Source organism: Pipistrellus hanaki, assembly GCF_964339955.1.
Source record: "Pipistrellus hanaki genome assembly, chromosome: 4".
NCBI lineage: Eukaryota > Metazoa > Chordata > Mammalia > Chiroptera > Vespertilionidae > Pipistrellus > Pipistrellus hanaki.
In genome coordinates this window covers 37,291,617-37,319,443 of record NC_140506.1, presented here as the reverse complement: position 1 = coordinate 37,319,443, position 27,827 = coordinate 37,291,617, and the positions used below count along the sequence as shown (strand labels likewise).

The 27,827-nt window shown below is 36.7% G+C and overlaps 1 protein-coding gene across 1 annotated transcript in view; it reads left to right on the top strand.

Annotated features, from left to right (window-relative positions):
- The window catches only part of AP3B1 (adaptor related protein complex 3 subunit beta 1), a 180,623-nt gene that overhangs the window by 8,576 nt on the left and 144,220 nt on the right, over positions 1–27,827 (top strand). Inside the window, exons 2-5 of the mRNA XM_084881262.1 lie at positions 15,547–15,622; positions 15,997–16,071; positions 25,702–25,797; positions 26,390–26,550. Of these exons, the coding sequence (XP_084737388.1) occupies positions 15,547–15,622; positions 15,997–16,071; positions 25,702–25,797; positions 26,390–26,550 (408 nt within the window). The remainder of the gene's footprint in view (positions 1–15,546; positions 15,623–15,996; positions 16,072–25,701; positions 25,798–26,389; positions 26,551–27,827) is intronic.

The window sequence follows — 27,827 nt, the reverse complement described above, 5'->3', positions numbered from 1 at the left end:
GGCCTTCTCCACACTTGTCTGTGCAGGGGCTGTGCATATCTATAGTAATAAAAGCATAATGTACTAATTAGATTGAACATCCTTCTGGATGTCCTTCTGGATAACCTTCCAGATGACCTTCTGGATGAAGCTGCTGCTGCGGGGGCTGAGGCAGAGCCCCTTGCATGAATGTGTGTATCAGACCTCTATAGTCTATCTATATATATAAAAATCTAAGTGACCGAATGACCGGTCGACTGGTTGCTATGACACACATTGACCACCAGGAGGAAGATGTTCAATGCAGGGTCTGCCGTCTGGTTGTCAGTGCGATCCCACAGCCAACCTCCTGTGGCCCCTCCCCCCAGCTAACCTCCTGCGGCCCCAATCGGCTCCGATTGCCAGCCAGGCTGAGAGATCCCACCCATGCACAAATTCATGCACTGGGCCTATAATCATATAAGTTCATTGGTTAATCTTCCTCTACCCCCTTTCCTCTGAAATATGGGAGTCTGTTGCATACTGAGTTCTAATAACACCAGTTTTGATAGCAAATCTATTTTGTTAATTCTGGTTGAAATTTATGGTCATTAGATTTAGTTCTGGAGATGTTAACATACTTGCCATGCTGTTTACAGGGGTGGGCAAAAGTAGGTCTATAGTTGTTCATACTGAAAAAGACATGCAGATTATTATTACAATAGCTTTATTGACTGTATTTCGCTTACAACTACAAACTTCTTTTTGCTCGACCCTGTATGTAAATTGAATCCTTTATTTTATTTACAAAGGGCACATAAAATATTAGCCAATTTCAATGTTTTATTTATGTTTCACTTAAGTAACTGTCTTTTGTTCCAAGCTGTCTATTTAGAGAAAAAACTGTGTAGTGGTATCCAGTGCCTTCCTGGCTGGGAGTTGTTTTTGTCTTCACATGAATAAGATTGCTAGTTTTACTAAGGGTTAATTACTCAAGTAGGCCTCCTATAATTTAATTTTTTAAATACATTTGAAAATCAAATAAAATTTTATCCATTAAACAACAAAAAAGATGAAATACTGCCTGTAAGCAGAGTCTTCCTTTCCAACAGATTGTAAAGGTGTTCCATTGTATTTGCTTAGCTTGCTTTATTTTTGGAGGAGCGTCAGTTCTGACCTACAAATTATCTTAACAAATATTCAAAAAGATTTTCATCCCTTGACATAGGATATTTTATTTTAAGATCACTGACTTGGTAAAATCGAGGAGGAAATCTGGAAATTTGAAATCTTACCATTATTTAAAACATTATTTTTTAAAAACTTAGAATTTAGAACTACATAGTAGAACTAAATGATCAAAACGAAAAAGGCAGACAGATGGTTGGTTGACATGTTCTTTTATTGCATCAAAAGTTAAAGTGCTCATGGTATGACAAATGTATTATAGTGAGATAATTTGACTATTGCAGTTGTGTATATAAATGAACTGTGGACAAAAACAAATTGCCTGCAGTCCAAATTCAAAATTTAAAGTGAAGAGCCCAAAGTAGAATAATCAGGATGAAATGATTTTCACATATTTCATATTACTACGAATAACATTTGCTGGTTTGTGTACTTAGGGAAGACTTATTTAGCATATCAACTGCAAAGAGTTCATAGATTTACACAAGTGAACAATTTATGGTCAATGTCTGCTTATTGATGGGCTGTTTATTTGTATTTCTGATAGGAATAGACCTAATTGGAAGGGCAGAGTCTTTAATCCTTCAGCTGAGTGAGTTAGCACGTAGCTGGAGAAGGGAGAGACTCATGAATAAGCCTGGTTCCAAAATTATGGGTTGGCAGAGCTATATATATATCACCCAACTTTATTCTAGGAATGGGTTTTGTCGACATTTCTTTTTTTTTTTTTTTTATTGATTTTTTTATAGAGAGGAAGGGGGAGATAGAGAGAGAGCTAGAAATGTCGATGAGAGAGAAACATCGACCAGCTGCCTCTTACACACCCCCTACCGGGAATGTGCCCGCAACCAACATACATGCCCCTGACCGGAATCGAACCTGGGACCTTTCAGTCCGCAGACCGACGCTCTACCACTGAGCCAAACCGGTTTCGGCTCGACATTTCTTAAAGCTTAGGTTAAAAATGTGGTCGTGAAGGATGAGAGTGAAATTAGTACTATGAGGGCAGAGAAGAAAGGGCAGAGTAGAAAGTGAGGGGACCAGATTATGTGGGCCTGGTAGTATCTGGAATTTTGCCGAAGCCGGTTTGGCTCAGTGGTAGAGCGTCGGTCTGCGGACTGAAAGGTCCCAGGTTCAATTCTGGTCAGGGGCATGTACGTTGGTTGCAGGGAGGCAGCTGGTCGGTGTTTCTCTCTCATCGACGTTTCTAGCTCTCTATCTCTCTCCCTTCCTCTCCGTAAAAAAACAATAAAAAATATATAAAAAAAAAAGAATCTGGGGTTTTACTTCCAGCGAGAAGACATGGGAGGGTTTCGAGCAGAATGGTTATTAAGTCAGTCATTAACTATTAAGTGCCTGTTGTGTGCCAGATATATTTTCTGCTTCAAAGAGGTTATAGTCCAGGGTACTTGGGACCTGTTTATTTCTTGTGTTTTTCTCCTCCAACTTTAAAAAACTATAGAAGTAATTTATCAATTCAAATCGAGTGTCATCTGTATGCTAGGCGCTGTTCTTCATGCTATGGACTAAGAAGTGGACAAAATGCCTGCTCTCATGGAGCATACATTCTAGTGGAGGGGAGATAGGCAATAAACAAATCAATAATAGTTGGTCATTTGATGACAAGGAATACTATGGAGGAAAATAGAGCAGAGAAATAGGATAGAGAGAGTGGAGGTTGGGTTGAAAAAGCAAGGTCAGGAAGAGATCCTTGAGAATTGGTTGATAGAGCACATGCTGAAGGAGGTGAGAGAGTGACATGCAGATGTCTGGGGAAGAGTGTTCAGTAAGAAGACGACAAGAGTATTCAGAAGTGCTCAGGCTTTGAGGCAGGATAATTTCTGGCCTGTGTGAGGGTCAACAAAGAGGCCAGTATAGCTGGGGTAGAGTGAGCGAAGAGTGGGGGAAGTTAGTAGATGAGAAGGTCAGAGACGTAAGGGGCCAGATTGACTTGGACTTTGTAAGTCATTTTAGGACTTTGATTTTACCCCGAGTGAGAATGGAAGCCATTGGAGGGTTTGGAACAAAGGAATGAAATGATCCAATTTACTTTTTAAATGGATCACTTTGCCTTCTGAACTCGCAGATCTGAGGCAAGGAGATCTGCAGAGAGTCTATTGTAATCCAGGGAAGAGAAGATGATGACTAAATTAGATTGGTGGTAGTAGAGATAAGTGGTTGAAAATACAGTATTTTGAAGGTAGAGCCAATAAAATTTGCTGATGGTTTTGATGTAGTATGTGAGAGAAAAAGATATTAAGGATGGCAACAGGGTTTTTTGCCTAAACAGCTGGAAGTTTACAGTTGCTATCAACTAAAATGTAAGAGGTTGTGTGAAGAGGAATTTAAAGAGGGGAGGGGATGAAGAGCCTGAGCATGTTAACTTGAGATGCCTATTAGGTATTCAACTGGAGATATTAAAGAGGCAGTTGTATACATAAATCTGGAACTTAGGGGAGGAGTCAGGTTATAGATACAAGTTTGGGAGTCATCAGGTAATAGATGGTATTAAATATCATGGACTGAATGAGACACCAAGGGAGTAAGTGTAGAAAGAGATCAGCATTCCTGGAGTAATTGTGTCAAGTAATATGAATAGGGTCAAGTACTAGTAGGATGATTATTAACAGATGAGTTTTGGATTTGTCTATGTAGAGGACTTTGGAATTGAACCCTGACCTCCTGGCTCATAGGTTGACACTCAACCACTGAGCCACTCTGACCAGGCTGAACATTTTTTAAAGAGAAAATGTGTTTAATTGCCTGAAAGTAGGAGTCAGAGATAGTTTCTATTTACACACACCCACACATCCACATACCCACCCACCCACCCACACACACACACACACACACACACACACACACACGTACATGTGCGCGCGCACACACAACCTTCTCTTTTGGTGCCTAGTACATTACATAAATGATTTTGGATGATAGTGTACACAAATGATTATTTTCCCTTAGCATTCTTAGTATTTTAAAACTGTTTTCGTTAATGTAGTAAAAATGATAAAACTTTTCAATATAGTTTAGTCAATAGTGTGTGTATTATCTATTTTAAAAATTTAAAACCAGGTGAAATAAGTTAATCTTTTTAAACTGACTACTTTTTAGATAACAATAGTTTTTCAATAGATGGCAAAATTTCAGATAATTATATAAGCTTCAGTTATTTACACTTTTAGATTCTATTCCTGTCAAGTAGGAATTTGTATGACTATTTTTCTCTTTCTAGGCCTGGATAGCCTTCATCAGGACACTTGGCAGGACTGTGACTTTTTTCCCTTAGTTGCAGTAAAAAAACACATTAACATTAAATTTGCCTTCGTAATCATTTTTAAGTGTATGGCTTTCTAGTGTTAAGTATATTCAGTGTTGTGTGATGTATCTCAAGACTTTTTATTCTTGCAACACTGCTATGTGACTTTTTAAAAACAAATTTTTCCTGAGATTTTTTTTTTTTCTATTCTTTTTCCATATTTATTTGTGTCCTGAGATTTTTTTCAAATGCTTCAGGGACAGAGCTTTTCTGAGGTAGAGATTGCTTATTGGTTTCCTCAATTCCCTACATAGAAGGCTGATCCAAACTCATCAGGTGGAAAACTTGTCTTCTGTGGCCTTAGAAAGTTTTTATTATTCATTTTTGAAGAACTTAAAAATTAATCTAGCTTTGAGTTGGCATGTCTTATTAACACAGTTTAGAAAACTTATATTTATTCTACTATAGTTTATGAATTTCTTGGAGGAAAACCTAATGCTAATACTCAGACTTGATGCACACAGTAACTCGTTGGCATGTCTGTGTTTATGCCCATCTGTTACTGTGGCACCATGCCCATTATTATAGTGGCATGCCAGTAGCAGTGAGATATGTGAGCCAACAAAGATGAATTGTTTGGATGGAATACACTATTCTGTAATACTAATTAATTTTGAGCTGATGAATCTACATGAGATAATGTTAACCAAATACAGTCAAAGTAATGTCAGTGAAAATAAAATTTATTTTGACTTAAACGGAAGTGTATCACAGATGTTTTAGATTACTATTGAGGATAGTTAGAATTAGTGTATATTATGATTCCAGTGATCAGTTTTCTTTTCATAAAAATTTTGAATTTAAGAGGAAAAAAACAATAGTTTTCTTGTAGCAGATTATAGATTAGGGAGGAAGTATGGCACTGTAGATTATGGATTTATACTTATAAGGTATTACTTTAAGAGTTCTTGAAATGGGTTCATATATGTTCAACTTTATAGTAGAAAATGTCAACAATGTGACAAATGTTAAGAATGTTGGTTTCAAAATAAGATAAGTTTAATTTCTTGTCATTTTCTAGTTCTGATGGTATAGTTCAAAGTTATATGAATTAAGAATTTCTTATATGTTGTATAATCTTTTACTTCTATGTTGCCCTTATAATTTCTAGGTTTCAGTTTCTTATCTATTAAATGGGAATAATAGCCACATATGCTTCATAGAGACTTTGTAATACTATTGGGTCGGCAGCTAAGTAATTGCGGGTTTCACACATATATGCTTCAGTTGAATTTTTAGGTTTGCAGACGTAGTACAAATGTAAAACACATTTTGTTATTTGATAGTTGGCTATTCAGCTGTTAATCAGTAAAAAAAGTTTTTTGATCTGTTTTGGAGTTTTCGTTTGGCGTTCGTTGAAAAATGGAAAATCAAAAGGAACATTTTCGTCATATTTTGCTTTTTTATTTCCGCAAAGGGAAAACGCATCGCAAGCTCATAAAAAGTTATGTGCTGTTTATGGTGACGAAACCTTAAAAGAACGGCAGTGTCAAAATTGGTTTGCCAAATTTCGTTCTGGTGATTTTTCACTCAAAGATGAAAAACGCTCTGGTCGTCCAGTTGAAGTTGGTGACGCCCTAATCAAAGCAATAATCAATTCAGACTGTCACAGTACAACACGTGAGATTGCAGAGAAGCTTCATGTATCACATACATGCATTGAAAATCACTTAAAACAACTTGGCTATGTTCAAAAACTCGATACATGGGTTCCTCACGAACTGAAAGAATCACAGTTAACGCAACGCATTAGCAGCTGCGATTTGCTAAAGAAACGTAATGAAAATGATCCATTTTTAAAACGACTGATAACTGGCGATGAAAAATGGGTTGTTTACAACAATATCAAGTGGAAAAGATCGTGGAGCAGGCCAGGTGAACCAACTCAAACAACATCAAAAGCTGATATTCATCAAAAGAAGGTTTTGTTATCAGTTTGGTGGGATTACAAAGGAATTGTCTACTTTGAACTCTTACCACCCAACCCAACGATCAATTCTGATGTCTACATTGAACAACTAACGAAATTAAACAATGCAGTTGAAGAAAAGCGGCCCGAATTGACAAATCGAAAAGGTGTTGTATTCCATCATGACAATGCAAGGCCACACACATCTTTGGTCACTCGGCAAAAATTAATGGAGCTTGGTTGGGATGTTTTGCCACATCCACCATATAGTCCTGACCTTGCACCATCTGATTACTTTTTGTTTCGATCTTTACAAAACTCCTTGAATGGTAAAAATTTTAATAATGATGATGATGTCAAATCGTACCTGATTCAGTTTTTTGCTAATAAAAACCAGAAGTTTTTTGAACGTGGGATTATGATGCTGCCTGAAAGATGGCAAAAGGTCATTGATCAAAATGGGCAATACATTACAGAATAAAGTTATTTAGTTCCATGAAAAAATTGTCTTTGATTTTCTTTTAAAAATACGCAATTACTTAGTTGCCGACCCAATATCTGGTCTAGTAATAATTAATGTCGTTTTTATCATTCATTTAAAATCTTGCTTGGCGTTGACTTGTATTGACATAACCTTCAAACACGTGGTATCTACAGAACATGTGAAGTGCAATTAACAAGTTTTGCTTGAAAAAGTTTGTGTTTGGTTTGGTTTTTGTTGCAAAACTAGGGCTAAGAAGATGGTGGATGAAGAGCATATTCGGCACTGCATGCTTTACGAGTTCCAATTAGGAAGAAAAGCAAGTAAGGCTGCAAAAAACATCTGTAGTGCTCTTGGTCAAGATGCAGTTAGCGCCAGAAAATGCCAGCGTTGGTTTGAGAAATTTCGCGAGGGAAATTTTTCGTTAGATGACAAGAGTGGTCGAGGCTGTGTGTCCAATTTTGATCAAGAAGCTCTTCAAGCTCTTTTGGTGCAAAATCCTCAAATTACCCAACAAGAGCTTGTGACAACTTTAAATTGTTCACAAAAAACAATTTCCAATCAATTGCGTGCACTTGGCAAAGTCCAAAAGTTTGGAAAATGGGTTCCTCATGAGTTGACCGACAACAACCGTAATCAAAGAGTCACAATTTGCAGTTCGCTCCTCTCTCGTCAAAACCGTTTGCTGTTTTTAGAGCAAATTGTTACCGGAGATGAAGAATGGGTGCTGTATGTTAATTTGAAAAGGCGGCCTCAATGGTTGGACAAAAATGAGGCTCCGCAGCCCACGCCAAAACCTGACTTGCATGCGAAAAAAGTGATGTTGTGTGTTTGGTGGAATTTTAAAGGAATTCTTCATTATGAACTTTTACCATCTAACCAAACCATTACAAGTGCAGTGTATAGTGCCCAATTGGAAAGGTTAGCCCAAGCTTTAAGAGAAAAAGAACCCGCGCTGATTAATCGGAAGGGCGTGATTCTTCACCATGATAACGCACGACCGCATACTGCAAGAATCACTGCTGAAAAACTGCGCCAGTTGGAATGGGAAGTTCTCCCTCAACCTGCATATTCTCCTGATATTGCCCCTTCCGATTACCATTTGTTTCGTTCTTTGCAACTTTCTTCTTGGAAAAAAATTTAATAATGAAGAATGCCTCAAAAATGCATTGACCGAATTTTTTGCATCAAAATCACAAGAATTTTACAACAGAGGGATTAAAATGCTTCCTGAGCGTTGGGCACAAGTAGTAGAAAACAATGGCAACTATATTGTTGATTAAATTTTGTTGTATTGTTTAAATAAATTCGATTTAAAAAAGTATTAGAAAACGACATTAATTATTACTAGACCTAATAAAATTAGATAGTATTATCCTCCTATATAATAAAAGGGTAATATGCAAATTGACCCTAACGGTAGAATGACCAATCGCTATGACATGCCCTAACTACCAGGGGCAGACACTCAATGCAGGAGCTGCCCTGGTGGTCAATTCACTCCCACTGGGGGAGCTCCTCTCAGCCACAAGCTGGGCTGATGTCTGTGAGCACAGTGGTGGTGGCTGGAGCCTTTCCTGCCTTCTCCACAGTGCTAAGGATGTCCGACTTCGGCTGAGTCCTGCAGTGGACATCCCCCGAGCGCTCCCAGGCTGCCAGAGGGATGTCTGACTGCCAGCTTAGGCCCAATACCACGGGGAGTGGACTCAAGCTGGCAGGTGGACTTCCCCTGAGGGGTCCTGGACTGTGAGAGGGTACAGCCTGGGCTGAGGGACCCCCTGTCAAGTGCACGGATTTTCATGCACCGGCCTCTAGTAAGTTCTATAAAGTAATACTACAATCAGTTGGCTAAATAAGTTAAGTACATATTGTTAATGTAAGTGTTAGTGGAAAATTAATCCATGATATAGAAGGGATGTAACTTACATTACCAAAACCCCAGAGTTTGCTACAATGAACAAGTTCATACATATCTTTCCAGGAAATGTTTTAAAAACCAAATGATAATATATATAAAAACCTCAATGTATGTTGCTTTTCCCTTCATATATCTTGGAGGCCTTTCCATGTTAGCATATGAAGCTATTTCAGTCTGTTTCATCAGTATATAATATTTCCTAGTACTCTTTCATTGGTTCTGTTTTTGAGGGGTATTTGATTGATACCAATTTTTGTTGAATATAAGCAATACTGAAACAGAAATTTTTGCATAATTGTGTGAAGTATCTATTTGTAGGAAAAAATCCTAGACAGAGTTGTAGATCGAAGATTATTACATTTTAAATTATGATAACATATTGCTAAATTACCTTCCAGATAGGTTGCAACATCAGTAAAGTCTGTTTTCATTATACTTTTGCCAATACTGGATACCATCAAATTTCATAATATTTGCCAGTCTTAATAGTGTAAAATGTTATTACACTGAGTCCTTATATTGTGAGTGCATTAAGTCTTTTCCCTCATATGTATTGGTTTATTCTTTCAGTGAAATACTTTTAAATGTCCTTTGTCCATTTCCCTATTGGATCTGCTCTTATTGATTAATTAAGGCTCTTTGTATTTTAAGAAAATAGTCACTTCTGTCAGATGAATCCCAAATTCATTTTATTTATTTTTGTGTTAGTTTATGTCATTTTTAATGCAGAAGTTTAACAAGCTTCTTTGCTTATAAGTTTCAATTTTTTATTTCTTCTGAGATTCCCTCATACTTTCTTCCTCCTGAATTCTCTCTTAGGAAGTAAGTTTCAAGAAGTCAGGGACCCTACTACTTAGAACAATTCTTGACACATAGTGTATATTGAATAGATTAATGTGCTAGGCCCAACGATAAGTGCATTTCTCATTGTCTTCATAACAACATATTTGAAGTAGTATTAACCTTTAGATTACTAAGGGTTGAAATGATGATAGCAATTGTAGGCTCTTTAATTTTGTGAACAGTATAGGAGGAAAAGTTCATATATATTTACTTGGATAATTTGTGGTTCCTCCTTTTAGGGTTAATAGATAGATGATTAGGTAGCTGGATTTTCCTGTTTTACTCACGCTTTTATTAGGCAATACTTTGTGCCAAAAACTATACAAGGTTCTGAGTATCATACAAGATGGCACTAACTGAACTGAAAGTTACTAAGCCTTCATGTTATGCAAAAAAACTTACTATGGAGGCCAACCCCTTAACTGCATAGCAGACAGGAAAGAGCAAATTTTGACTGTTATTACCAGCCTTCCCCCCCCCCCCGCCCCCCCATTTACCTGTTCATATGTACAATGCAGCACTTGGCGTAGGAACATCTTTTATTTAAGTGGTTCTCAAAGTATGAAGAGGCATAGCTGCCCATGTTATAGAATTTTTATCAGGGCTTGAAAAAGTTCCAGCTCTCCCCATCTTAATGATTTTGATGCATCCTTTTCAAATATACCTTTGATTGGAAATTGCTATTCCTTATCACTAGTGAAGGGCCTTTTAAAATTTGCAGACCATCATGGATAGATACTTCAGTAAACTACAACAAAAAATAAATTACTAGGAAAGTGAAATTAAAAAAAACTTACAAAATATAAGCCTCAATTTTTCTTAGACTCAGAAGGTATAAAATTACATTGTTGAATTGCTCTGTCAGGTTTCTCTCTGTGCTTGCTCTCAGTTTCTGTACAGAACTCCTCATGGATTAGTAACAAACGTTTGTGGGTGGTAACAGTTCTTGGACCAGACTTTCTTGGATCAAACTTTGAGTGGTACTGATATGGTGTAAAAGAGTGGAAGTTTGTAAAGAGTTACGAATTATAGATTTTTTTTCTTTAAAAAAGAGGTAATTTATATTATCTAAAAGTCCCACCACTACTTAAGTTCTTATATATAACTGGTAAACTTTGCTCTTCAATTATAGTTGTTGCTTTATCCTGGTGCTAAAATAAAGTGGCTTCTTGGTGATAGTAAGATTTTCTTGAACAATACAGTTACATATTTTCTTCTGTTCTTTGAAACTATAAAAACAGGCATATTTTGAACATGAAAGAAAGGTTATACCACTAAATACCACAAGGTGTCACTTATGTAAAAATAAAGTTTGTATCCTAATACTCAAAGCTGAAAAGCTAAATAGGTAAATGAAGAACTAGGCAGATAAAATAATACATTATTTGAAACAGGTATTGGTTTTCAGCAGAGGCAATGAAAATATTATTAGTTCAGCATTCATTTGACTCAACTCTTGATGTTTATCAGAAAGAATTTTTAAATTTCTAACTTAATGCAATATTACATATTAATAGGCCGTGTTTGAATCCATGTACAAAGGAGATGGAACTAAATGACTCAGTACGAGTATAAACATATTGTAAGGGTGTGATAGGTGTTACAGTGTTACGTTTTCTAAATCTTTCCTGTTTTGGTGTTAAGCAAAGAAGAATTTGGGAAGAAATATATAATTTACATCAGAATTTTCAATGGGTCTTTATGACACATCTGTGAAAAATTGTTTAGTAAATCTGGTTGAAACAGTACCTAGGATTTTTCTTGTCTCTTCTCTGAACCTCAAAGTTATTGCTCTGCCCCTGTTGACACAAATGATATTTATATTTGTTGTTGAAGACTGTCTTTTCTACTATTAAACATTAACAGCGAAACCTTTGGCTATAATATTGGGTTCCTGTTCTTTTATTTTTAGTTTAAGGGGGCTCTGGCATCTCAAGCCCAAGAGGAATAAAGCAAGTTTCCATTTCTTGTGAATAAGAAATGCCTGGGTTTAGAGGTTGGGACTTCCTAGAAATGAACACTTCATTATTCATTGCTCACTTCTCTCTCCAGGTAGCACTGGTGGAATAGAATGGTGAAAAACTGTTGGGGATCAGGAAGAAGTACCATATTTTCCGGCGTATAAGATGACACTGTGTTCTAGTAAAAAGCCTGCTCAGATTGGCCAGTCAGAAAGGTGGTCTATTAAAAAAAGAACTGGTGTTGCCTCGGAAGTGGGGGGTAATCTTATACAGCGAATATAGGCCTAAACCTAGGTTTTAACTGTAAAAATTAGGGGGTCGTCTTATACGCCCGGTCGTCCTATACACCGGAAAATATGTAAACGAATTTTCATTCTTTCTTGACATACGTAGTATGATCACATTTTCTTTCTATTCAGTTCCTATCTAATTACTTTAGTTTTTTTTTTTTCTTTCTTAACCCCAGTAAAGTTTTTCAGGTTTCTTTTAGGTTTGTAGTTAATTTATAAAGAGTATGCATGATTATTAAGTTACCTGTACAATGTGAGGAAGTCTGAGAAGTTTTAAGAAAGGATTCTAAATTCATTACAGTGAACATTTATTGTATTTTAATATTTGGTAGTTGTATGTCCTCAGATATAGTTTTTACATATTGCTGTCTACTATTTACATTTTAGCTTTATTTAATGAGAGAAAAGTCAGTCTTGTAATAATTACTCTTTGTGTCCCACTAGTGGTCACCATTGCATTTAATTTTATGAGTTGCTTGGAAAGGAAGAGTAATTTCTTTTTTCATGATGAATTTCTTTGCCTCTATTGTTTTTGGAAAAAAATCTTCTTAGCTTTCATTTTTAAAATTTTTTTTATTGCAATGACAACTAAGCATCTATATACTTTTGAAAAAAACACAGTAAAACTTTTCAGTAATAACTTTATGGAGGTATAATTTGCATGTAACAATTATTCACCTAAAAATTATAATTAGATCTTTTGACATAAAAGATCTTAATAATAAATTTATAAAATCACCATCACAGTTAAGAAGATACAGAATATTTCCATCATCTTATGAACTGGGAAATTTTATGTCCCTTTGCTGTCCATTTCTTCCTCTACCCTATGGCACCAGGATACTACTGGTCTGCTTTCTGTCATTACAGATTAGTTTTTTAGAATTTTAAATGAGTAAGTTATGGTCTTTTGCATCTTTCTTCTTTCACTCAGCATAATGATTTTGAGAATTCATCTTGTATGTATCAGTAGTTAATTCTTTTTCATTGCTGGGTAGTATTCTGATGTAGGCTAAGTCACATTTTATTAATGCACATTTAGATTTTTTAAAGTTTTTTTTACCATTATGAATAAACCTGCTATGATTATTCATGTAAGTCATTATGTGGAAATACATGTGTATTTCTCTGGGGAGTGGAATGACTGGGTCACATGGTAGATTTATGCTTAAATTTGTAAGAAACTTCCAGTTTTTCAAAGTTTTGAAAAAGGCTTTCTTTTCCATCCTCACCAGAAGTGTGTGAGTTGTAGTTGTTCCATAGCCTTGGCCATATTTGTTATTGTCAGTCTCTAGTGGGTGTGTAATGGTATTTAATTTGCATTTCCTTGAGAACTAATGATCTTAAGTATTTTTTGATGTGCTTATTGGCATTTCTAATCTTTTGTGAAATGTCTGTTTAATGCTTTTGACCATTTTTTTTTTGATTGGCCTATTTATCTTGCTATAAGTGAGTTATTATATAACTTTTAAAAACGTAAACTTTTGATTTTGAGATAATTGTGTAATTACTTCATATTGCAGTTACAAGAAATAATACAGATATTCTGTGTACCCAGTACCCAATTTCGTTCAATGATAACTGTAGTATAGTATCACAATCAGGATGTTGACATTGATATAATCTACCAACTTGTTCAGATTTCCCTAGTTTTACTTGTACTGTGTGAGAGCGTGTGTGTGTGTGTGTGTGTGTGTGAGAGAGAGAGAGAGAGAGAGAGAGAGAGAGAGAGGGAGAATATTCTATTCCATTTTATGTAGGTTCATGTAACCATGATGACAATAAAGTTACTAACAGTCCCATTACCATAGGGCTCTTCTGTTGTCCTTTGATAGCCTTCCTTCCCTTTCTTGAGCTTAACCTTTAGTAACCATTAATTTTTCCCCATTTCCATAATTTTATTTCAAGAATCCTATATAATAAAGAGCTAATATGCAAATGGTCATCATGCCCTCATGCCATAACTCCTTAATGGCTCAGTCACTAAACACTCGGGAGAGAGGAATGGGGACCAGCCAGGCTGCGGCTCAGGAGAAGGACAAGCCACCTGCCCTGTGGTCCCAGGCACCTGTGGCTGTGGCTCTGGTGAAGCTGCCTGCCCACGGTCCCCTGTGGCTGCGGCTGGCCTGGGCGAAGCCGGCCGGGGTCCTGGGTGCCCACCGCCAGCCAAAGGGAGGGAAGCCCGGGTCCTGGGTGCCTGCAATTAGTTGGAGGAGGGAATCCTCGGTCCCGGGTATGGGGCGAGGCAGAGGCAGTAAGGGACCATCAGGCAAGCAGGTAGAGGTGGTTAGGGTGATTAGGCAGGCAGGCAGGTGAGTGATTAGGAGCCAGTGGTCCTGGATTGCAAGAGGCAGTTGGAGATCTCCTGAGGAGTCCTGGATTGGAGAGGATGCAGGCCGGCCTGAGGGACATCCCCCCCCCATGCATGAATTTTCTGCACTGGGCCTCTAGTTCTATATAATAAAAGGCTAATAAGCAAATCAACTGAACGGCGGAATGACCGGTCATTGCACTGACCACCAGGGGGCAGATACTCAATGCAGGAGCTGCCCCCTGGTGGTCAGTGCACTCACACAGGGAGCAGTACTCAGCCAGAAGCTGGGCTCACAGATGGTGAGCACAGTGGTGTTGGCTGAAGCCTCTCCTGCCTCCACAGCAGCACTAAGGATGTCCTACTGATGGCTTAGGCCCACTTGGCTGAAGCCGTCAGTAGGACATCCCCTGAGGGCTCCCGGACTGCGAGAGGACACAGGCTGGACTGAGGCCCTCCTTACCCCTTCCAGTGCACAGATTTTGTGCACCAGGCCTCTAGTGTTTTGTAAATGGAATAATGCAGTATGTTAGGATTAACTTTTCTGACTTAGCATATTTATCTGGATATTAATCAGAGTTGTCTTATGTATCTAATTGAGATGTTAAAATTGCCTTTACTTAATTCTTTGAATTAGTGAATGTCATTTGGCATTTCCCTTCATATTCATATTCTGGTTTTGGGGGGATAGTGGAGGGATGGTATAAATGACACAAAGCTTTTCTTTCATTAGTGCTCTTTTTTGAGATATTCTGAAGAAAGTTTTAACTTTTTGGCTTATTAAAATATTTTAATGCTGAGTCAAGGATTTTTCTTATTTTTTAAATGATGATTATACAGAAGAAATTTTGGAATGAGAGAATATGTGTTTACATTAATATTTTACCCAGAAATGATATACAGTTTTATTTTTTTGTTTAATTGGTAGGCTTTATGGCACCATAACACTTGATATTATTTTGTGTAGGTTTAAGATGATAAATATATATCTAATCTATATATATAAAAGCCTAAATGACCAAATGATTGAATGACTGATTGACTGGTCACTATGACATGCACTGACCACCATGGGCAGATGCTCAATGCAGGAGCTATCCGCTGGTGGTCAGTGTGCTCCCACAGCCAACCTCCTGTGGCCCCTCCCCCTGGCCGGCCAACCTCCCATGGCCCCAATCGGCCCTGATTGCGGGTCTGGCCGAGGGACCCACCTATGCACGAATTTGTGCACTGGGCCTCTAGTTATAAATAAGAATGCCCTAACTTAACATTGCCCATCATATTTCTAATTCTTATGAAAATGATTTATTTTAATAGCTTTGTTATGTGAAAATCTAAATATGGATTTTTTTTTCTTTTATATAGGAATGAAGATCTAAAGCAAATGTTGGAGAGCAACAAAGATTCTGCTAAATTGGATGCTATGAAACGGATCGTTGGGGTAAGTAAAATAAATCATTTTAATTTTTGGAAAATGATGTACTAATTGTATTAAATATACATATTAAAAAATATGAATATCAAATTGAACATGCCATTTGCTTTTCAATATTAACTTAAAATTACTTGTCTAAAATGTTTTGGAAGAAATATTGAAGTGTTGAAATTCAGAAATTTGAGTTCTAATTTTATATTTTCTATGTTTTGATTTCCCTCTTTATATCAAAATCTTTCTCCTATGAGATAAAAATAACTGATTATTTTGCAGACAAGTAGATTATATACAACAATAGTTTGACTTCCTACAAAGAGGGATACTAATTATGAATAAGTTAAAAGAAGTTTCAGCCCTCATATTTCACTTTTATTCTTTAGATGATTGCAAAAGGGAAAAATGCATCTGAACTGTTTCCTGCTGTTGTGAAGAATGTGGCCAGTAAAAATATTGAGGTACTGTTTTGGTTCATAATTTTCATGATTTTCTTTTTAGGAAAAGAATAATATGCTTTTACTTAATATGCACCATAAGATATTTAAGTATCACTAGGTTTTTGCTGATTCTGGGGAAGGTATGTTTACTTAGTAGGAAGTAGTAATATCTGTATAAAATTCAAAATGCCAGCACACATGCCTCCTATTTGTGCATTGTTAGCAACTGTGAGCATCAAGGAATATGCCTGGTCCTCCTTTTGAGTCTGCAAAGTTTGAGAGAAGGAACAGTCTCCACTAAAGAATATTTTCAAGGACCTGGTGGCATTGGGAAAGATGTTTTTGGTGCACATAAATGGAGTATAATAGGTAGAAATTAAGAATATAGAAAGTTTTTTCCCCTTATAATCAAGTATTATTAATATCCTTAAAGTTATATCTCTTTGTTTTGTTTATATATTCAGTAGGTATTTAGTCTGGGGTATACAGTGTATATCTTTAACTTATTACAGTTAAGCACTAGGTACAATATATATCTTTAAGTTACCACAATCTATTTTCAAATGACATTATACACTGCTCTTCCCGCTCCCTGCCCCCTTAGACGCCTGAAACCACAGATAGCACCAAATCCTATTTATACTGTATTTTTTTCTATTCATACATACTCATGTTAAAGTTTAATTAGGCACAGTAAGAAATTAACTGCAATAACTAATCCTAATATATAAAAACCCAGGGTCTGGAACATCCAAAACGACTGAAGGCTCAACCGGACTGCCTGCTCCTGCAGGCGCCGTGATCCACCACTGACTGCTGTGAGGGCTGCAGATTAGGCCCAAAGAGGGACCTGGAGAGAGAAGCAAGGTCTAATCCATACCCTCCATGGCAGCTGTTGATCAGTCCTTGCCTCTCTCTTTCTCTTGGGCCTCCACTTGGGCTGCTGATCAGGCCTACCTCTCTGATCAGGCCCATTGATAGGCCCGGAGATACTGACTGGCACCAACCAATCAGAACAAAATCTGGATGAAGTGTGAGAAGCCAGTAGTTGCCTAGGAGGCAGAGCTTTTGATGCTGACTGGCATAGAAACCGATGAATCAGAGCCAAATCTGGGTGAAGTGTGAGGAGCCAAAGGCGGCCTAGGAGTTGTAGCTTTTGACGCATAATCTGGTTGAACTGGGAAGGTACAACCTAAGGTGGGGGCTTAGGAGGGGTTTTAAGGACAACACTGTTTGGTGTAAGGTGTAAGAAAGCGGTTCATTTTTTTTAATAACCAGTTTGGCAATATAGTGCATATGGCTGTTAGGGGTGTCGAACTCAATCAGAGAAGGGGCCAAAATCTAAAATCCAGCCTAAATCGCGGGCCGAATGGTTTACTGAACAGTCATAAACTGACAATGTCATAAACTGACAGCGGAGTGCAGTGATGACAGCGCGGTGCGGGCCACATTGCAAGGCCTGGCGGGCTGGATTTGGCCCTCGGGCCTTGTGTTTGACACGTGTGGATAGATAAAGGGATTATGTATTTTTGTCTGCCAAGAGCATCTCCTCCTGATGAAAAAGGCTCCCCCCATTTAAGCAATCCTATTCTATATAACCTGTCTATATTACTAAAAGCGTAATATGCTAATTAGACCAGATTGACTGGCCATCTTCCGGATGTCTGACTGTTGGACAAAGCCATGGTGGTGGGGGCCAAGGCAGGGGCCCTTAGTGGCGATGAGGCTGGCAGGGGAGAGCAGTTGGGGGTGAGATCAGGCTGGCCGAGGAGGGCAGTTGGGGGTGAGATCAGGCCGGCAGTGTTGGGCAGTTGGGGGTGAGATGAGGTCGGCTGGGGAGTAGTTGGGGGCAAGATTAGGTTGGCAGGGGAGGACAGTTAGGGATGATCAGAGGCAGTTAGGGGTGATCAGGCAGGCAGGCAGAGAAGTTAGGGTGATCAGGCAGGCAGGCAGAGGCAGTTAGGAGTGAGTGGTTAGGAGCCAATGGTCCCAGATTGTGAGAGGAATGTTGACTGCCAGTTTAGACATTCCCCAAAGCGTCCCCGATTGGAGAGGGTGCAGGCTGGGCTGAGGGACTTTACCCCCTCCCCCATGCACGAATTTCGTGCACTGGGCCACTAGTAGTATATATAACAGAACAATGATAGCAATATACTGTAATAAAAGTGAAGTGAATGGCTTTGGGGTTATTATTAAGTGAAATAATAACTTAATATAATAATAACCTGTTGTTGATACTTCAACAGTCAGTTGGTAACTATGATGTGACTGCAGTATGCATAAGCGGGATAAAGGGATGATTTCACGTCCTGGGCAGAACTGAGTGGATCGATGTGAGTGGATCTAATTTTTCTTTGCTTGTTTAAGCTTTAGTGACTATATCTAAGAAACCGATGTTAAATTCAAAGTCATGAAGATTTATACTTGTCTTTTTCCAAACAATTTTATAGTTTTAGCTTTTATATAAAGGACTGCAATCTATTTTGAGTTCATTTTTGTGAATGGTGTTGTACCTGTTTTTTGTCACTATGTTTTTGCTGTTCTAGAATTTCTTATATATCGAATTATACAGTACAATATGGAATCTCGTGTTTGACTTATTTTACTTAGGAAACTGATTCATCTATGCTGTTTTGTGTGTTCACATTTTGTTTCTTTTTGCTGTAATCTGGATATCTCATAGTTTTAAAATTTATCAGTTGAAATAAAATTGGATTGAATTAAATGCTTTGTGTGAGTATATATTTTAAATTTACTTGTGTAAATATTGGGGAGTAGGTTTGTTGCATTTTCTGGGAAGTATGTGTTTAATTTTTAGAAAATGGTGCAAGTGGCTGATGCATCCCAACCAGCAATTTATGAAGAGCTCCAGCTGGTTTGCATCTATTTCAACACTTGATCTTGTTAGACTTTATGGTAACTTCATTGTGCTTTTAATTGCAACTTTCTGGATATTTGGTGATGTTCATCATCTTTTAATAATCTTAATGGTCAGTCATATATCTTCTTTTCTAAAATATTTGTTTGCCTTGTCCAGGGGGCTCAATTGGTTGGAGCATCTTCCCAAGCACCAAAAGGTGGCAGGTTTGATTTGCGGTCAGGACATATAACTAGGTTGTCAGTGTGATTCCCAGTAGGGGCATGCATAGGAGGCAACTGGTCAGTGTTTCTCTTTCAAGAACAATCAATAAAAAAATATTCTTAGGTGAGGATAAGCTTTTTAAAAAAATATTTGTTCAAGTCTTTAGCCTGTTTTTACTTTTTTGTCTTATTGAAGTGTAAGCATTCTTTATATATTCTGACACAAGCCATTTGTCAAATAGATGGTTGTTCACTATTATTTATTTTCTCCTGGTCTGTGGCTTTCCTTTTTGTTTTCTAATGTCTTCTAAAAGTCAAACATTTGATTTTGATAAAGTCCATTGTACTGATTTTTTTCAGTGATAATTCAGGCCATTTTATGACCTGTTTAAGAAGTTTTTCCTAACTTATTGTCACAAAGATTTCTCCTGTTTTTTTTTTCTAAAAGTTTAATTTTTCCCCCCTAGCTGGTTTGGCTCAGTGGATAGAGCATTGGACTGTGGATTGAAGAGTTCTGAGTTTGATTCTGGTCAAGGGCACATGCTTGGGTTTCAAGATTGATCCCCACTAGGGGCATGCAGGATGCAGCCAATCAATAATTCCCTCTCTCCATTGATTCTTCTCTCCCTCCCTCTGCCTTCCTCTCTGCAATCAATAAAATATATATTAAAAAATAAAAATAAAAGTTTACTAATTTTCTCGACATTTAGATCCATGTCATGGTGGGGTTTCCAAGATGCCCCACAGATTTGATGACTCATTGGGAAGATTCATAGGAATCAGGATGTGGTTGCACTCATAGTTATTATTAAAAAAAGATGCATAACAAAAGCTGGTACTAAAAGAGATGGATAGGACGAAGTCTAGAGGAAACCAGATGCAAACTTCCAAGAATCCTTTTCTAGTGATTTTCCCAGTGACAATCAATTCTTTCAGCATCAGTTGTAATAAAATGTGTGAAGCATTGTCTACTAGGAAAGCTCATTAGAGACTTAGTGCCCAAGTCTTTCACTGAGGGTTGTTCATGTAAGCATCAACTGCTTAGCATATACCAAAATTCCAGACTCCCAGAAAGAGAGCAGATATTTAGCGCAAACCATATTGTTTGTGTGTAAAGCACACTTATTAGTTAGGGAATGAGGGAATATCCCTAAAATTGAAATTCCCAGATACCAGTGAGGCCCAAATTGTAAACAGACTTTCTGTGGTGTGAGGTAAGATTTGAGATCCCCCTGCCCCCAGACCCCTAGATATTGGGTTATTCTGGTATCATTTATTAAAAAGATTATATCTTTTTCCCATTGAATTACCTTGCCATTTTTGTGAAAAATCCTTGATTATATTTTTGAACTTTTTTTCTGTTTCATTGATCTACCTGTACATCCTTATTTCTGAGCTCTTGGACTGTTCTGCCTGATAAGAGTATCTTACAAGCCTGGGGTCTTGAGCCATGGTATACCAGTTTGCCCATTCATTTATACTAAACATGTGATTTATGGTGAAAATTTGCTTTCCTTCTATGCTCAGAAGCTTTAGTTACTAATGTCATAGATACTGATGACAGTGTATGTGCATTAGGTGTACAGCACCTACATGATCCCTAAAAAAAAAAAGCCTGGACAATCTGTCTTACAAAGTTCTAGTGGTCAGCTCTTTATACATTTTTTTAAATTTATTTTTATTTATTATTTATAATTTGTTGCTGAAGGAATTAAGCAGGTCTTAGGTGACTCCACTGGCAGAAGAGATCTTGGGATACTTTGACAGATTTTACTTTTGCTCTAATGAACCATAACCCTGAGTATAACAACTTTCTGAGCCCTTTGAGTTCTTCTAGCAAATCATCAAGCCTTAAGATAGTCTTGTGGACTTCTAACATAGGACTATTTCACTTTCTATTTCTTCTTGGATCAATGTTGGTAATTTGTCATTCAAGAAATTTATTCATTTCATCTAGGTTGTCAATTTATTTGCATTAAGTTGTTAACATTCTCCAATCTATGAGGACAAGGTAGCAGAGAGGTTAAATTATTTGACCATGGTCACACAACTATTATAGTATGTGGAACAGCAAGAGTTCAAAGCCAAGTAAGTTGGCTTCAGAACCAGTCTCAGACCATTCCCTTTTTAGAGCCAGCCTTCCTGTTTGATTCCTTCTTCCTTTTTACACCTTAGTTCAACCTCTAATCAATATCTGGTATTAGCTGTCCTTTGGGAGGGATCTGGCTTTGGTATAAATTTTTTGTTTTAAACTAGAGGCCCGGTGCACAAAATTTGTGCATGGAGGGAGGGGTATTGTCCCTCAGCCCAACCTGCACCCTCTCCAATCTGGAACATCCCTCTCACAATCCAGGACTGCTGGCTCCCAACTGCTCACCTGCCTGCCTTCCTGATTGCCCCTAATCACTTCTGCCTGCCAGCCTGATCACCCCCTAACCCAGTGGTTCTCAACCTTTCTAATGCCGCGACCCCTTAATACAGTTCCCCATGTTGTGGTGACCCCCAACCATAAAATTATTTTCGTTGCTACTTCATAACCATAATTTTGCTACTGTTATGAATCGTAATGTAAATATCCGTGTTTTCTGATCGTCTTAGGCTCTACAGCAGCAGTTCTCAACCTATGGGTCGTCTGTAGAGCCTAAGACCATCAGAAAACACAGGTATTTACATTACGATTCATAACAGTAGCAAAATTATGGTTATGAAGTAGCAACGAAAATAATTTTATGGTTGGGGGTCACCACAACATGGGGAACTGTATTAAGGGGTCGCGGCATTAGAAAGGTTGAGAAACACTGCCTTAACCACTCCCCTGCCAGCCTGATTGCCTCTGACTGCCCTCCCCTGCAGGCCTGGGTTCACCCCAACTGCCCTTCCCTGCAGGTCTGGTCGCCCCCAATTTCCCTCCTCTACTGGCCTGGTCATCCCTAACTGACCTCCCCTGCAGGCTTGATTGCTCCTAACTGCCCTCCCTTGCTGGCCATCTTGTGGTGGCCATCTTTGACCACATTGGGGCAGCCATCTTGTGAGGTGGAGTGATGGTCAATTTGACTATTACTCTTTTATTAGATAGGATAGGATTATTAGATAGGGTATGGGTAGAAATGACCATGTCCTTAGAAATCTGTAGTCAATAAATTAGTTCTCCTTGAACTTATAGTCTTCTTGTTGCAAACAGAAAATTCTATACTAGTTATTGTTCATTCAAAGTTGTTTGTACTTTTCAGATAGTTATAATAGTTGAACTTTTCTATTTGTTCATTATTTTCATTTACAATCAGATTCTGGTTTGTTGCATAATGTTTTGCAACAAAATGTCACTATAAGCATAATTACTAGTCTATTTGTTTGAATTCCTTTTTTTATTGAAATACTTTGTTATTTTTGAAACATGTTTAATCTTCTAATGTTGTCGGAAAATTGACATAAGCTTCTTAAGAGGATTTATATTTTATTGCTATCAAGTGCAAAATTCATTTTTATAAGTAACTGCTGCCTTAGACACACAGTTGAGCTATACGTCATCTGCCATTTGATGTTAAATGATGCCAAGAGTGACCTAGTAAGCAGTCGGTGGTTATAGTACAAAAATAATCAAAGGTTTAGTCAATAACTCATGAAGTTTGATGTACTAGTATTGATAAACTAATTAAACAGTTCTGCCTGTGTTCTTCCAGCCTACTGGGGCTCTGCTATGATTAGCTTTACAGCAAGGAGTGTTGTAACATTGAATGAAAGTAACTGATCAGAAAATGGTGTAGTCACGGAGCTTTAAGTACTCCCATTTCTGGTCACAGAATGGTTTCAGGGAAAGTAGGTTTTCTCTGCACACCTGCAGCCAGTCAGCGCATAGGCCTCTTGTGGTCAGTATTGATTGATTCTTATAACAGAACTAGAACAAATTTAGTGTTTTGCAACCTTCTGTGATTTAATATTGTTATGCTTTTTGCTGTAACGGTCACAGAATCCTTCTATAATAGTGGATAATTATAGCAATACCTACTAGCTGTGGTTCTGAATGTTTCAGTGTTGCCAATATAAACTTCTGGATATATTCTGGAGTTTATAATTCAGCTTTAAAAGTTGGCTATACCAATTATTTGGTAAATAAAGGTGTTAAGTAAGAAATCACAAGAGGCTGAGGGAATGGGTGGACCCATTCTTTCAAAACTTTCCAGAAAACTATGGACTGAATATAATTAGTTAGGAGAAAGAATATTCAAAGTCATTAATTTTTTAAAACCCTACAAGTTAAAGACTTTAGAGGCAATCTTTATAATACCTATCATTTCTTCACAGTATGTTGGTGTCCTCCTAAACATCTGAAAAGATATGAATTATAACCATTGGTGGTAAGTTAGACCCTAGATGTAGCAATCTATGAGAAATGTTTTAATTTTTTTCAGTCTACCAGTGGGCTGTGATGTTTCATTCAGCTCTTACAATATGCCAGGCATTGTGATAGGTACACTGATAGGTACTGGAAATATAGAGATAAATAAGGAATGATTTCTGTGCTAAGTAACCTCGTGTTCATTCTAAAGTTGATTTGAGAAACAATCTTATATAAATACATCTTGTGTGTTAATTTGATATTTTGAAATTGCTATATATAAATTAGTTAACCTGCCAATGTTAATTGTTTTTTGATTCAGTTGTAATCTTAGGAACTTTAAAATCTGGTTGGGGAGAAAATCATCAATACCTCAAATAATTTGATGAATGTTTCTTAAACTGTAATTTAAGAATTTTTAAAACATATTTTTATTTAATAAAATCTAAAACATTGGGTATATTTTGGATCATTTGGTTGCCATCTTATATACACATAATTTTTGGAATCCATTTGTATTTTTGTGTAAGATCATTGGTTCTAAGAGATTATTTAAAGGGTTCATTAAAAAAAAGGTTCATAGTCTTTCAGGGGCTTACGTGGGTTAATAACATATGTAGATGTGAGATCATCCATTAATTGATTGATTGGCATTCAGAGATGTGGTTGTTTTTAGGAGTGAGTTTGTTCTTGATTGGCTAATGCTTAGAAGCAAGGAGCTGTAACAGATTGGTTGACTTGCAAAAGTTTGTTCATTTAGTGAGTTTTATTAATAATAATGATATAGAAAGTATGCTCATTAAGTTTTCACTCGTGCTAATAAAATTTTAAAGAGCAACAAAATAGGTCAGATTACAAATTAAGGTCTAAAATTACCTTAGGATGCCGTGACGGGTTGAATTTAAGTTGTTGAACATTTCTATAGGTAAATGTAAGATCTTGCCTTTCTTTTAAAATAAAAAGAAAGAAAAAAAACCTCACCAGGACAGTTTCAAGTGTGGCTTGATTTAGTCAGTAGAACATTTGGAAAAGGTGTGTTGTTGTAATTAAGAATTAGTTGTATCACTGGAAGCACCTCATCTGGAACAAAGTCTTAAATAGTTTGTTCTTAACCTTAATTTGTAGTTTAGAATGTCATACTGAAAGAAATATAGACAAATTGGAGTGAGTTCAGAAGGGAGCAAAAAAGATGGTAAAGAAACTCAAAAACTATGCTATGTGAAGGCAAATTGGAGTGGGAAGAAAGGGAGGCCATGCAGTTGTCTTTAAAATAGTCCAGATTAGTTAGTATGATATAATATGTGGCCCAGTGTAGCACTGATTTTCCTTTTCAGCATCAATTCCAGCTATTTTTAATGACTTACGTTAATTTCTCATTCTCTCTGAGCATTCCATAAACTTTTAGGAATGCACTATACTGATATATAAGGAAATTAATCAGGAAGTGGTATCTGAAGATATTTGAAAGGGAGATACAGGCTATGAGCAGTGCCAGAAGGAGGCAATTGATGGATTTCAAATCAAATTCTGATTTTCATTTAATTTTTCTGTTTATCATAGTTTTGTTATAAAGCAATTAAATTGTCTTTAAAAACACTTTTCTGAACACACTTCCATCCTTTGGCATTTTTGTCACATGTTATTCTTACTGAGCTGAAGATACTATATATATATATTGGGCTGTGAATATTACCATAGAAATAGATTTGGAGCTTCATCATCTATGACAGATGAAGAAACATAATCCACCACACCATATAATTAGTACGCAGAACTCAAGTTCTGTGTATTATTTGTATCCCTCATTTTGAAATTATTTTTGTAGTTCAGTTAATATTTGAATAGTCTTATGAGTTTTGCTCAAGGACTTTTTTTTAACACCTTGGTAGGATGTTATTATTATAGATTGGATTATTAAAATTCCTATTTCACAAGCTTTTTCTACCATTCATTATCCTATAATATATATAGGGTGTAGCAGAAGTAGGTTTACAGTTGTGAGTACATGAAACAGTGTAATTCTTGTATTAGTATTTATTAATTATTGTATTATTTTCTATATGAGAACTATTTTTAATCCACCCAGTATTCATCTTTATTTTATAATATAAGCCATGACCAGGCTCATTTATTTACTTCAAGGAAATTAAGAATGGATTATGGTATAGAAAATACTGAATTTTAATTTTCACTCTGGCTAGGATTAAATGATTTTTTTTTTTTTTTTTTAACAGATCAAGAAGTTAGTATATGTTTACCTGGTTCGATATGCTGAAGAACAGCAGGATCTGGCACTCTTGTCCATAAGTACTTTTCAGCGAGCTCTGAAGGTAAATAATAGAGTGAGCAGGCAAATAGCTACAAGGTTTGTGCACAGTTGAAGATGTGTCATTTAAAGAAGTGGAGCAATAATTCACTAAATGGCGCAGTAGTGTTTTGAAAGAGTTAAAAGGCCTCTCACAGTGCTTATTCAATACCCTTAGAAAATAATTTATATAACCAACTGGACCTTGCCCTGTATGTTTCAGTTTGTATAATGATTACCATGCATCAGAGAACTCTTCATCATTATACTAACTAGTTGTTGAAAGTGTACAAAGAGGGAACATGACATTTAAAGTCAAAACTTAAGTCCTGTACCATTTTATTATTATGAAACTCAAAAACCTAGTATGTTTAGTAATAAATGATTAACAAGTATTATCACCATTATTTTTCTTATTAAAACATTATTCAGAGAAATAAACATTTATTAATCCTTTTTTTTTAACCAATTTCCATATACTGATTGTTTATTGTAAATTAAGTAGCTTTCCCCCTGCTATTTTTGCATTGCATCCTTTAAGCATCTATTAACTATAAAGATGTCTTTGAAATACTGTAAACTTGAAATTTTGATGAATATTTTTGCATAATTTTTAGGATCCAAATCAGCTAATTCGTGCAAGTGCTTTGAGAGTTCTGTCGAGTATTAGAGTGCCAATTATTGTACCTATTATGATGCTCGCTATTAAGGAAGCTTCTGCTGATTTATCACCATATGTTAGGAAGAATGCAGCCCATGCAATACAAAAGTTGTACAGGTAGGTGCCTTGTTAACAATGCCAAATGTTTCTAATATCATATGGAATGCTCTATAATCTGTGGAGGCCTATTTTCTTTCTTTTTTTTTTTTTTTTTAGCTCTTTACTCAGTTCTTATATTAAGTAGTGATTTGAAGGAGTTAAAAGAGTGACTATGTTTTCCCCACCACAAAATTCTTTAGACAACTTGTTTAGGTTATAGAGACCCTACACAGGTTTTACTGGTGAGCCTGTTAAGGCCTATAATACTTTATAGATTTTATAACTTAAAAATAATCAGAATTTAAATTCTTATTTATATGGTCTACCTCTCATGTACACATAAACATATATTATAGAAAACTATTATTATTTTCAGTTTACTGTAGGGTAGGAATCGTAAGTATGTTATCTTCTCAATTCGCTTTGTTTCCCTTTCTTCATCTTTGGTCCTGCAGTTTCCTTCTTTGTCTGATTCTTTCCCAGATATATATTAATAAATATTTTTAAAAATATAGCTCCATACCATATTTCTATGATACTTATTAAAATACCATACACTTCTTGCCTAACCTGTTTGGCTCAGTGGATAGCGTGTCAGCCTGCGGACTCAAGGGTCCCAGGTTCGATTCCATGCAAGGGCATGTACCTTGGTTGTGGGCACATCCCTAGTGGGGAGGGTGCAGGATGCAGCTGATCAATGTTTCTCTCTCATCAATGTTTCTAACTCTTCTATTCCTCTCCCTTCCTCTCTGTAAAAAATCAATAAAATATATTTTAAAAAATTAAAAAAATAAAATACCATACACTTCTTGATCTCAGTGATAAATATATTGTTTAAGTAAAAATAATACTATCTGCAATAATTTGGTATTCTTTTTTTTGTTTAAATATATTTTATTGATTTTTTAAAAAATAAATCTTTATTGTTCATATTATTACAAATGTTCCTCTTCCCCCCCCCCCTCCATTGCTCTCCTCCACCAGGTTCCCACCCCACCCTCTGCCCTTTCCCCACCCCACATTGTCCTCATCCATAGGTGCACAATTTATATCCTCCTCTCCCCTTTTCCCCAAGAATTGTCAGTTCACTCCCCTTCCATACCTCTGATTCTATTATACTCAACAGTTAATATTGTTCATCAGATTTTTTTTTAATTTCCTTGGTTTTTAGATTCACTTGTTGATAGTTACGTATTTGTTGGTCATAATTTTTATCTTTATTTACTTTCTCTTCCGAAAGAACCCTCTTCAGTAATTCATATAATTTTGGTTTGGTGGTGATGAACTCCTTTAGC